General features: G+C 44.8%; 1 protein-coding gene across 1 annotated transcript in view; it reads left to right on the top strand.

Annotated features, from left to right (window-relative positions):
* The first annotated feature begins 5,309 nt into the window (after nt 1-5,309).
* PEPD (peptidase D) overlaps nt 5,310-13,335 on the top strand; it is a 232,864-nt gene continuing 224,838 nt past the window's right edge. Inside the window, exon 1 of the mRNA XM_039503186.1 lies at nt 5,310-5,895. Coding sequence (XP_039359120.1) covers nt 5,858-5,895 — 38 coding nt within the window. The 5' untranslated portion in view covers nt 5,310-5,857. The remainder of the gene's footprint in view (nt 5,896-13,335) is intronic.

Raw genomic sequence — 13,335 nt, 5'->3', positions numbered from 1 at the left:
GCCCCAAAGAGTCTCAATAAGAACAAAAATAACCACAGAAAACAAACAAGAGACTGAGAATCTTCTTCGGGCTCTCAAATCCTTGATGGGCACATTTTGATTATACTAGAATTTCTGAATCTGAAACAAAAGTCAACAGGGAGAATAATGAGACAGTCAGAGTAATGCTTTACCTTCCTTGTCCTTCACAATAATTTAGTTCAAACAGGCTTTGGGGGGAAAAAAATCACATTTTTTATTTCAAGATCCAAAAGATCAATACAGCAGTATAAATTTAGGACTTGAGGGAAAATTTACTCAAAACTGTTTCATGATGAAAATGCCAAAGGCAGATGCTTTTGTTCAATCAGTTTCTTTGAAAGGGCCTTCTAATCTTAATTCTGAGTTAAAGACTTTACTTGAAGCCTGTGTGTCAACCAGAGGTAGATCATGTATGCCTCTTTCAGTGATCAAATGCTACAGCTGTGTAGTAGTAATATGGGGGGGGGAACCCACCTTGATGAAAGAAGTTGTACAAATGTTCAAGCATTAGCCTTTGTTCCTTGATTAACAAATTTGTTTTTTTCCCCAGCGAAGACTGACATAAACACTTGAATCCTTCTGCCAGGAAACCAGCAGCACAAAAAGTTTCTGGAAATGTCAGTGGAAAAGCCTCTCAGGAACAATGGTTCCTATTGAATTTAGATAAGAATTCCTGCACTGACAAATCAGCATTTCCTGTTATCTCTATTTTTCTGCATTTACAAGCAGCAGATGATTATAGAAATTTTTGAGATTCAGGAAATGGATTAAAACTGTTCATGAACCTATAAACCATTGGATGTCACCGCACAAAGTTACCCTCAATAAGCCTACTGAACACCATCATCATCTTTCTCTAAAACATGGAAAAGAAAATCTAGCCCTGTATTCACGAAGGCTGAGTAATTTTCAAATTGTGAAAGGTAGTGTCACAAACATAAGATTTTTTTGTTGCCGTTGCTTTTGAATAGGATAACAGGAGCTGTATATATACATACTATGGATACTCAGATAGAAAGGTGAATACTAAGATACTATGTAGATAGCAGTATAAAACCCTAAGATAGTATAGAGACACATGTAGGAAGAGGAATGGAAAAACAAACACACCAATGCCCATTTATCGGGGCAGGATTCTTCTCTAAGTCCAGGTATGACTCATTGTTGGGAGACCTCCTGTTAACATTCCCAGGGCCTTTTCTGTCAAGAGTGTCCTTGTCTGAAGAATTTAAGTTGTTTTACATATATGTAATGAGAAAAAGACAGAGGAGTTCCCTCTGAGACTCTCAGTTGCTATTGGCTAACTAGATCTGTGGTTCTTAACCAGGGATACAAGTACCCCTGGGGGTTCTGAAAGGTCTTCCAAGGGGTTGCAGTGGTAATTTAAAGGGCCCTGGGCTCCCCGCAGCAGCCGCAGCCCTGGACCCTTTAAAGCGCAGCGGGAGCCCTGCTGCTACCGCGCTATATGCAAACCCATGTTATATCAGGTTGCATTATAGCGGGGTAGAGGTGTATCGGTTACAAGGTTCACAAGATACTACTTAGATAATGTTTTCACCCCTCTTAGCCAGAAGGCCGAGAAGCGATTCCTTATGTACCCAAACTGCTATTGCAGTCAGTGGGAATTCTTCTGATTATGCAAAAAAAGCAAAATCAGGCCTTTAACATGAAAGTTTTTTTTTAAAAGAGGAGGTAAGACAACTGGTGTGACAAAAACCTGCCAGTTGCATCCAGTTTTAGAGGGAAATGATCTAATGTGGTCTGTCAGATATTAGATCTGCTTCTGAATTACCTCAGTTGCAGATTCAAATGCAATGCAAAGAAAGAATTAAAATAATCCATCTGTGTAGTAAAACTGTTCTTGCGTCTAGTCTGGCTGTTGGTATCATTCATGAGGCTGACGTTTCATTCTCCTGCCAGTTCAGCCACCCCACAAATGAGTTTAATTTGTATATAGTGTAAAGATTTCATTCCCTTAGCTCCCAAGGCTAGGAGATCAGGAAGTTTAAGGTAACTGATAAACCAACCAGCCAACCAACCACCAAACCATACAAGTAGTAAGTCTGAAATTAACAGGAATTGTGCATGAGTAAGGTCTTGAGGAACAGGCCTACATTTTCAAGATTTAAAAGTTCATACAAACTGTATCCCATAACACTCTATAGAATTAATTTATCTGACCCTCTGTTATTTGTTATTCATGAAAGATAGGCAAAGGAAAAAAGATGAGAGAATTGAACTATGCAGGAGAGTTGAGTCAAAATACAGGAAGGCTGGTTCAGAGAGAAGATGCTGCAGAGAAGGATCTTAGTCTCACCATTCTTAGAGCATGTGGATGGGCAGAGAGGAGATCAGAGGTGGGCAAACTATGGCCTGTGGGCCACATCCGGCCTGTGGGACCGTCCTGTCCAGCCCCTGAGCTCCTGGCCCAGGAGGCTAGCCCCAACCTCTCCCCTGCTGTTCCCCCTCTCCCGCAGTCTCTGCTTGCTCGCTCCGTCACAGGTGCAATGCTCTAGGTGGCAGGGCTGTGAGCTCCTGGGGTAGCGCAGCTGGCCTCTGTGCTGCGTGGTGGCGGCAGTGGCGGCGTGGCCTGGCTCCAGCTGGGTGGCGTGGCTGTAGTGCTGCCAGCCACCGGTGCTCCAGGAAGTGTGGTAAGGGGGCAGGGAGCGGAGGGCATGGAGCAGGGGGGTTGGATAGAGGGCAGGGGAGTTCAGGGGTGGTTTCAGGGAGCAGGGGTGTGGATAGGGGTCGGGGCGGTTGGGGGGAACAGGGGGTTGAATGGGGGCAGTGAGGAAGGAGGGAGGGTTGGATGGGGCAGGAGTCCCAGGGGGCAGATAGGAGGTGGGGGCTGGCCCACAACCCCCTCCAACCGGCCCTCCATACAATTTACAAAATCCGATGCAGCCCTCAGGCCAAAAAGTTTGCCCACCACTGGAGAAGATGGATGGGATGGAGAGGAAGAAATTATTAATACTAGCATTTAACAAAACTGCCAGATTAATAACCCTGGAAACTGTAGTCGTCTCTTTACCCACAGAAGAACAGCGCAGACAGAAGCTGTGTGAGCTTGCCCATCTCATCCCATTAATGAGCATCAAGCCTAACCCAAAAGGGTTGCAACTAGGGGATGAGAAGGAGTAAAATATTTTACTAGTGGTTAATTTTAAGATTTCTCAGTTTCTTTGCAAACTGGAGAAAATTCCTTTGAAATTCAATGACTTATCAGTAAGAATGTATAAAACTGTGCTTTATCCAGTTTATAGCTGGCCTTATTTTGGAGAAAGAAATGTGGATTCTTTGTCAAATGGATGACTCACAAAATAAACTTCAGACTTCTAATTTGTATAGATTTCCTACTAAGGGTCTGATACCCTTGGACATAAAAGCATATGACTACTTGGCTTTTCTAGTTTTCCTGATTTACACACTCCTGTCCAGAATTTCTAAAATCAATATTTCTATGCCTCACATAGCATTTCAGGGCTGGAACTGCATCAGTAACTATAACTTCTCACAGCATCTAGTGGACTTCTCCAGCAACACCTCCAACACAAGATTTTAATTATGCATATTTCTTAGCAACAGTGGACTATTTTGTTGTAACAAACTGATTTAAAACTTTCTGTCAATTATTCGGAAAATGTTCTCTGTAAAACTCTGCCATCTTAGTTGCTTCCTGAGTAGTGAAATATAAACAATGTCTGGTAAATGACCAGATGGAGACACGTGGCAGTCTTGAATCCCTTTATGTAACTTGATTAATTTATTACCTTTATATTGGCCATTATTTTCATTTATCTCTTTTAATATTAATGAACAAGTAGAGTTTCCAGTTTAGTTTATTTTTTACGTGTTTATCAGAAGAGGTGGGAAGAAATTAAATTGGGGCAGTGAATTTACCTCCTTCTAAAAGGAGCATTAAATCCAGTTTTGTGCAGATTTTTAAAAAATTTAAAGCTGAGCAGATTCAAGCCACTGTAGAGTTAAGGTAAATAGAGGGAAATTTAACTTTCCCCTGCACTACTAGGCTATAACAAATCTACTTACAGTCAGTCATTGTGAAGGATACTGTGTTGCAAACCACGGCCACTAAATTTTCTGGGGACAGTGATGACAGAACTTGTTTTAAAAGCACAGGTAGTTACCACCCCATTTATCGGGGTATCAGTATAAAGCCTATGACTCACAATTGAGCAGTTCTGCTTCCATCCAGTAAAGGACAGTGGTGTACATAAACAATTGCCTGCTCCTGACAGTATATGTCACTATTTTAGAACGGTAGCCGTGTTAGTCTGGATCTGTAAAAGCAAAAAAGAATCCTGTGGCACCTTATAGACTAACAGACGTTCTGCAGCATGAGCTTTCGTGGGTGAATACCCACTTCTTCAGATGCAAGACTTCTTCTTGCATCTGAAGAAGTGGGTATTCACCCACGAAAGCTCATGCTGCAGAACGTCTGTTAGTCTATAAGGTGCCACAGGATTCTTTTTTTCTTATTTTAGAACGGCATCTAATCTAAAGAATTTATTCAAGTCACGCAAGAGGTCTGTCACGCTTTAAACTGTAGTTCATGCCTCTGGGTCTTTTCCATTGCTGCTATATTACAGATAGTTATCTGACCCCTAGCACAATAATACTTAGTTTCTACAGGTAGCTTATTATTTGTGCGCAAGAAAAAGTCAATTCAAGTTCTGAAGTAGTCTGAGAGGTGTCTCATCAAAAGACCAGATTTAGGGCTTGGATCCATTTCCCACTGAAGCCAGTGAAACCATTAGCATTGACATTGATGGACATTGGATCAAGCCTTTAAAGATTATGGGTAAACAAGTTCTCAGTTTCACAAGATACAGAATAAAAGGGTCTCTTAATGTTAAAGGGATTATACCTCTATAGTGCATTCTAATGGAATTTTTGAATAGCCACTTATTTCAGTGACCTCTATGCTATAAATGAAAGCAATTCATGTCAAAGGTAGATTTCTAGTCTGTTGCTTTTGGCATAGAGAAAACTAATTGTTTCAACTGGTCTATTTCTTGTACAATGAAACTGACACAAGAGGCCAGCTTATTAGACAATCTCTTGACCAGGGAAGTATTCACAAATGTATACTCATTTGCACAGACGAATTCTACTCCTCCTGTATTAGAATGAGCTGGGCCTTTAAGAGGTTCAAGTCCCATCTTTTACCTGTGCCTGGGATTTTCTCTGAAATCATGTGAGCCAGGCCTCTGGGATTTGTAAGAGGCAAGCAGGGTGGGCTCAGGGCAGGGGGGTTGTACGGGATAGCAGGCTGGGCCTGCGGAAGGGCTGGTCAGCGGCTGGCCCCCAGGAACTAGAGGAGTGAGACAATCTGAGGCTTAGGGCAAAGGGCTGCCCCGTGATTTCTGGGCCGAGGGCTCCGCGTTGCTCTTAGGGCGAGGTTCAGTGCACGGCCACGGCACGGCTTGTCTCCCAGCCACTGCCTTGGTGGGTCCCCGCTCGCGCGCAGCAAGCAGGGCTCCAAGCGCACCTGCCCCAGGGACGCTGCCCTTTCCCCAGCCCACGTTCCCAGGCGGCTGCGGCCCGGCGCTCGCGCTCCGCCAGTTCCCAGTCACGCGAGCGGGTCAGCGCGGCTATAACGGTCCCAGCGGAGCGGGTTCGCCAGCGGCGCGCCCAGAGCTCGGCCCGCTCGGCCCCACCCCGCGTCAAGCCGGAGCCGGGCTGTCTGCGAGCGAGGGAGGGATTCCTGCAGCGGCCCCCCACGCACAGTCCAGTCAGCGGCGGGGACACCCCATGCTCGCGAGCCGCCGCCCGCCAGTTCCTCGCCGCCCCATCAGCTGACGAGGCAGCGGATCACATGACAGACGAAGTCCGGCGAGGCAACATGGCTGCGGGGTAAGCGGCGGTTCTCTGGCAGCCGGTGCCCAGCCCCTGGCCGCTGCCCGGGCGGGATCCCCTGAGCCAGCTCTGGCCCCGGCAGGGAGGCGAGGCGGGGCGGGGCGGGGCGGGGCGGATCTGCCCCTCCGGGGAAGGCAAGGCCGGGTCCTCTCCTAGCCCCTCTGCAGACTGACCCACCTAGCTGAGTTACAGCCTCCTGCTAGTCTGAGCCAGGTGTTTCAGGAGAGTCCCTGTGCTATTGGCCATGGACAGACACGAAAAGTGCTTGTGGCGTAGCTTGTAAGAGCTCCTGTGTCCCTGCTCAACACGGGAGAGGGGAGTTTTGTATTGGGGGTGGACTTCTGCCCTGGTGGCTTCACTCCAGTGGTGCTGTGGGCAGCTAGTGTATGTAGCATCCCTTTTTCTGCGAGATTGAGAGCTGCTCAGCCATGTGTCATAGGCCCTGTACTGCTGTCAGATAAAGGAGTTTCTCCTGTAACTCAATTGTTGAAGTCTTGTGCTTGGAGTAGCGTGGGTCTGAATTCTACTATTGCTGTCACAGTGAAATTCTGGTTTTCCCTGGTATGTGGCATAGTAATAGCATTGAATTTTCTAAGTGACCCCTAGGTTTATGCATCTATAGTTATACTTAGGACCCTACCAAATTCACAGCCAGGAAAAATGAGTTACGGACTGATGAAATCTGGTCTTTTGTTTGCTTTTAGCCTGTACTATATAGATTTCATGGGAAGGACCAAAATTTCTCAAATTGGGGGGTCCTTACCCAAAAGGAAGTTGCAGAGGGGTTGCAAGTTATAGGGGGGTTGCAGTATTGCCACCCTTGCTGCTTTCAGAGCTGTGCAGCCAGAGAGCAGTGGCTATTGGCTGGGTGCCCAGCTCTGATGGCAGTGCCCTGTCAGCAGCTGTGCAGAAGTAAGGGTGGCAATTCTAGACCAGGGGTCAGCAACCTTTCAGAAGTGGTGTGCCGAGTCTTCATTTATTCACTTTAATTTAAGGTTTTGCGTGCTGGTAATACATTTTAATGTTTTTAGGTTTCTCTCCATAAGTCTATATATAATATAACTAAACTACTGTTGTAGGTAAAGTAAACAAGGTTTTCAAAATGTTTAAGAAGCTTCATTTAAAATTAATTAAAATGCTGATCTTAAGCCACTGGCCTACTCAGCCTGCTCCCGGCCTGGGATTCCGTTCACCTAGGCCGGCAGCAGGCTGACCGGAGCCTGCGGCCGGAACCCAAGGTTGGCAGCGGGCTGAGTGGGGCCAGTGGCTGGGACCCCAGCTGGCAAGGCGCCGGCAGCCAGAACCCCACACTGGCGGCGGGCTGAGCGGGGCCGGCACCCCAGACCAGCAGCGGGCAGAGCTGCTCAGCCTACTGCCGGTCTGGGGTTCCGTCTGCTGGCTCCTGCCAGTCAGGGTCCTGGCTGCTGGCCCCAGTCAACCCGCTGCCAGCCTGGGGTCCCAGCCCTGCCCACATGGATTGGGCACCTACCTTCTCCCTGGTTCTGGCCCATTCTCTTCCTCTCTCTCTCTCTCTCTCTCTGCACTGAGCTGAGGGTGGGGGTGCACTGAGCACAGGGCTGGGGGTGAAGGAGCAGGCTGGAGGTTGGGGTGCAGGTCCTGGCCAGGAGCTAGAATGAGGGAGGGGGCTCAGGGTTGGGGCAGGAGGTTTGGGTGTGGAACGCTTACCTGGGCAGCTCCCATTTGGTGCAAGGGGTGCAAGTGGGAATGTGGGGGAGAGGTGCAGGAGCTCCCATTTGGTGCTCAGGGTGGGGGTGGGGATGTGGGGAAGTGCAAAAGTCAGGGCATGGGGTGTGGGGGGGCTGGACATGTGTGGGGAGTGTTCCTTTTTTAAAGGCTCTCACATGTTTCTATTGAAGTCAGTGGCAGACTCCCAACTTGCGCGAAAGAGAATAGGTTGCAGGCAGGAAGATTAAAATGACATTAATTTAAAATTGATGATGTTTTTGACTATTATAATTACAAGCAACATTTGGGAATACAGCAATTAAAAGATTAGCGGTGAGGAAAATATTCTGTTAGATTTTTTTGGTTTGTATTTGACAGCACATTGTGCATGGATGAAGTTGCTTTTATGGTTTCCACTGTATAGTCACAAAATATACTGCACAGAGGATTAACGTTAAAAATGTTGACTAGAATACAAGTTAATATTGTCCCTTTAAATATAGCTTTTTAAAAAGGTGCTCTTTATTAGTGAAAGAAGCTTTCAACATAGTTGCTGCTTGCTGGCAAGGTTAGTGAAGCCTTAGTCTACACTACCAGAGGCGGTATTACAGATTTTACAGATGGGTAAACTGAGGCACGGGGAAGTAAATGGTCTCAATGGGAGACAGTGGAAGAGCTAGAAATATATCGGCGTCCAGGCTCTGAATGTGTGTTAATCACTATACCATAGTTCCCTACAAAGTCCCTTCTCCCCCCCCCCACTAGATGTGGCTCGTGGTAAGGTATAGTAGTAAAATGTAACCTGTCTGAAATACATAAACTTTTCACATAAGGTTTGAATGCCTGAGATGAAAGAAAGTGACTTTTTAAAAAACGATGTGGCTTACTGTTCCTAGCTATGTTTTACTTTTAGTTTAATAAAAGTACAGATTAAAGTAAACAGCTATTATTCTAATCACCTTTTGATCACGTGTCTCTGTCATGAACTGGGTGGAATAGTAATCTCTTTTGCAGGGTTGTTAATTGAATTTTTGCAGATCTCTCTAGAACAGGGGTAGGCAACCTATGGCATGCGTGCTGAAGGCGGCACATGAACTGATTTTCAGTGGCACTCTCACTGCCTGGGTCCTGGCCACCGGTCCAGGAGGCTCTGCATTTTAATTTAATTTTAAATGAAGCTTCTTAAACATTTTAAAAATCTTATTTACTTTACATACAATAATAGTTTAGTTATATATTATAGACTTATAGAAAGAGACCTTCTAAAAACTGTTAAATGTATTACTGGCACGCGAAACCTTAAATTAGAGTAAATAAATGAAGACTCGGCACAGCACTTCTGAAAGGTTGCCAACCCCTGCTCTAGAAAGATATTAGTACTGTGTATGTTTTCTAGTAGTATTGTCAGGTAGCAAATAGGGCCCCAGTTCTACACACACCCACATGTCCCATTGACTTTAATGAAATACTGATAAGTGTAAATGTGCAGGATTGGGGCCTAATTTTATTCATATAACTAACTTTCCTCATTCTGCGTCTTATATTTGCTTAAAGTACAAGTGTAAGAAACACAAACAGTAATTATAACATACCTGACGTGTAGTCAGAATAACAGCTTTTAAAGAAACATCTTTGGTTTCTGAGCTGTTGCTGTAGATATGCAAAGAGGACTAAGTCCGTAGTTTTGCAGCCTGTCATGCACCTTTTAGTTGGCAATGCAGCTGATAGTTGTTGGACTTTTATATTCTGCATTTGAAGAAAGGTTTGATTAGTGTTGCATTCCTAAATACTATACAAGTTGCATTTCCAGTGTCACAGTGTGCAAAAGGAAACTGACTAAAGGATAATGCATGCTACATTCTTAGTAGTGTTGTAACAACCAAGTTTCTGTGCAGTTACTAGCCTGAGAGGGAAATGATTAAAATGAAGGATGGAAAGAAGTTAATAGGAGATGTGAATGCACAGAGGCTGATCCTGCTTCTACTGGGAAAACTCTCATGGATTCTGCTCCCTTTATAGTCAGTCAGCCTAGCTTTAAATAAGTTAGCCATCCTTGTAGTAAGAAAAGCTCAGAAAAGGAAAAACAGGATTTGGGAGGGAAGAGTGAGTGAACAAAGATAGCAGAGAACGTAAGCTGTTTTTTGTTTTTGTTTTTGTTTTATTTTAAATAAAGCGCTCAAACCCCTAACTTTGTACTCCATATAATTTTCAGTCTGGACATTTGATATCTTCCCTAGCAAGGTTGTATGAATTCATGCTGTGGACTCTATAAAATGTTCAGCAAAGAATCTGAGGAGCTAAATAGAGCTTTGCAAAAACGTTCAACCAAACCCTGCTGTGTCCTACAAACCTTGCTGTGGGGGTCCAGCACTTTCCGCTAATCTTCTGTTTAGAAGCCATAAAGTAAAGTCCAACATGATATTTTTTTTGAAACCACAGTTTTGTGCCAAATTATGCTGCCAGTTATATCCATGCAGTCACATTGACTTCAGTGGAGTGTATTCATGACATTTTTTAGATGCAACTGAGGGTAGAACTTTGCCTGTATGTCTGTAAAAATGCTCTCAGATGAATTCATTTTCATCCTTATTTTAATTCATGTTTCAGACAATATATTAAACTGCTAGTAAAAGATCCTTTGTAAAATGGCTCGGAATGAAGTTAGCAAGTGTAGTTGTATGTAGACTGATACTCCTGAGGGCATTCTGCACCAAAAAATAAAAAAATATGTGCCCAAAATTAAAAATCCTGTACACAATATTATAAAGTTATGAGAATTTTATTTGTCAAATAAATATGAAGACTCCAGCATGGCAGTGGAGAGCAGAGGCTATTGGCTGCACAGAGGTGGGCGATCACTATGTAGCTTTCCCCCACCAGGACATGGATTTACCAGTGAGGCTGTACCCAACCCTGACACAGTGCAAGGACCAGGCCTGCCCCAGAAACACCCCAAGGCCCTGCCCCTCTATGCCAGGGGCACCAGGTGTTGGCAGACAGGCTCAGCAAGGCAGGATCTAAGTGTGGGGGGATCCAGGTGCGGGTTGAGAGGGTTCTGTGTGGGTGGCTCAGTGCGGGATCTGGGTGTGTGGGGGATCTGGATGCACAGGGGCTTGTTGGAGGGTTCTGTGTGCAATAGTAATGGGACTCTGCAGGGGGGTCCAGCTGAAGATGGTTGGTGCTCAGTGGGGGTGTGTGTCTGTGTGTGGGGAAGATTGAGCTCAGAAGGGGGCTCTGTGTGTGGGGGGCGCAGTTGTGGGATCCAGAAGCTGGGGGAATGGGGCTCAGTGGGGTGGGGATCCAGGTATAGCTGGTTGGGGCTTGATGGAGTGCGGGGAGGGGGTGAGGCTTGGCAGGAGGGTCTGGGTATGAGGGGGTCTAGATGAATGGGGGTTGGGTGGATGTGGGAGCAGCTCCTGTACAGTGATCCCTCCCCCTGCAGCTGAGGAGTGATGGGTTTAGAAAGTGCAGGGGGTGGGGATGGGAGTTTGCAGAGCTTCCTACAGCCAGGGAAGAAATCTGGGGGTGGGTTTGAAATGGCCCGGGATGCCATGCAGGGAAGAGGAAGTCCTGTCCTTCCCAGCTAGGGTGATCAGATGTCCCGAGTTTTATAGGGACAGTCCCGATATTTGGAGCTTTTTCTTATATAGGCTCCTATTACCCCCACCCCCTGTCCCAATTTTTCACACTTGCTGTCTCGTCACCCTATGCCCAGCCCAGCCGGGACTAGCAGCTGAGCCCTGCTCAGGGTAGGAGCCACCAGCCAGGTCTTCCCCAGTCCCATCCCCTGCTCCACAGTGATTTACCTCTCTGCCAGCTGACCTTGGCACCCGAAACATATTGCTGGGGAGGGTCACATGACTGCTCTTGTGGCTTCCCTTTGCATCCCCCTCAGAAAGTCATTTTTCTATGGGGAAGCAAAGAGATATATGGGAGACATAAATTCTACCCATGTGCAGTGGCACAGAATCCCCCCAGGAGTAATAGTGATCGCTCCTTGAGTTTGTTCTAGTAGTCACAGATTTTGTATGCAATAAAAGAGAGTTTATAATAAACTTAATGGAGATTAAAATCTGATCATAGCAGCCTCATATCAGGAGTACCCAAGGTTGTGTAGATGAGGGAGATTCGTGTTTTTTTTTTTTTTTTTTTTAAATCAGATGCACCATATAACCTTGTAACTTGTCTCAGTTTACAGTGAAGATGACTTTTCTTCAGTTGAAAGTGTAGGCCGAGTTGTGCCAGAACATCTGCCTTTCTTCTTGTGCTGTGTATAGAGGCTATCCTCACATCACACAATAATCGCCAGGAGAATCTGAAAAAGTAGTGTGGCATCTGACTGTCCCCTTTGGCTAATCGCACCTTCTATTCATATAGTGCTGGCAATAGGGAGAACGTGTGTCTTAAGAGACCCTGCATTGGCTTTATGTCTCCTAGGATCACTCCTGTAGCGCCAGTCTACACTAGAAGCACTACATCAGCACAGCTGCACCACGTCAGCACGTCTGGTGAAGATGTTCTATGCCCTCGGGAAGAGAGCTTTCCCATTGGCATAATAAATCCACCTCCGCAAGAGGCTGTAGCAATGTTGGCGGGAGAAGCTCTCCTACCTACATAATGCTGTCCACACCGGAGCTTGGGTTGGTGTAACTTTATGTTGCTCAGGGGGTGGCTTATTCACACCCCTGAATGACATAAGTTGTGCCTAAATAAGTGGTAGTATAGACCTGGTCTTAATCTTGTGCTCAGTGATCCTGTGTGGGCTGTATAGGCAGGTTTTATAGCCCCCTTATAAAACAATGCCGTGCAATACACGCAGCCACACCACACATGAGAAACTGGCCTTAGTTCTAATTAACTTTTACTGCATTATTTGAAGATTAAGAATATTTATTGCTAAGGTTGAATGGATTTGCTTTATCATTCCTATGGCTGGAGTTAGCCCCCAATGAAAGCTTATTCTGTGCTTCTGCACAGTGTTTCTGTGCAAATGTGCTGCATAGCTAGTGACTCATAGGTCCCTGTAATTATCAAGTAGCATGTTGCTGGGGTTGTGGGAGAAGGTAATAAAAATAATCAGATTTGAGCTTTATGCATCATCAGCTAAATTCCTATATAATATAGTCTTAAAGCTGGATTAGTGTATATTTGTATTCTATCTTTCACCTTTTAAAATTTACACTGTCATATCAGTGTTATAAAAAATAAAACATAAAACATTTTATTAGCTTCTTTATGCTGTATCTGCAGTTAGAAATTGTGGGTTAGATTTCTGATTATAAAGTTTGCTCTACACAGTTATAAATCAAAGGTTACCTTTCAGATGTGTAATTTTCCATGAAAGCCATATAATAATTAATACGTGAAGGTGCATTGCTCTAATACGCTCAGGTTAATGTGGGTTAATTTTTTTCATCTTAGCAACAGTGTAGCATAGTAACAATGTGGCTGAATTCAGCACTGTATCTCTCTCAGAAATATTGTAAATGTAGAAAATGATCCTCCAACTGCTGAGAAGAATATGTGCAATAAGGTGTCTGGAAAGAGGTTGAACAATATTGAACTAATTGAACTTTAATCCTGGGTTTTTATTAATACTGCAGTTTTGAAGCTCCAGATCACCTTTCCCCTGTTGTAAATATAAAATAGAGAACTACTGTTTTACACTTTTTTCCTTTTAGCTGATTATGAATCAGCAACATATATTTATGGAATTTTAAAAAACCTGAGTTATTTAACTAGTGTCTCTGT

Source organism: Mauremys reevesii, linkage group 16 (genome assembly GCF_016161935.1).
Source record: "Mauremys reevesii isolate NIE-2019 linkage group 16, ASM1616193v1, whole genome shotgun sequence".
Lineage (NCBI taxonomy): Eukaryota > Metazoa > Chordata > Testudines > Geoemydidae > Mauremys > Mauremys reevesii.
This window is presented reverse-complemented; position numbering and strand designations above follow the sequence as displayed.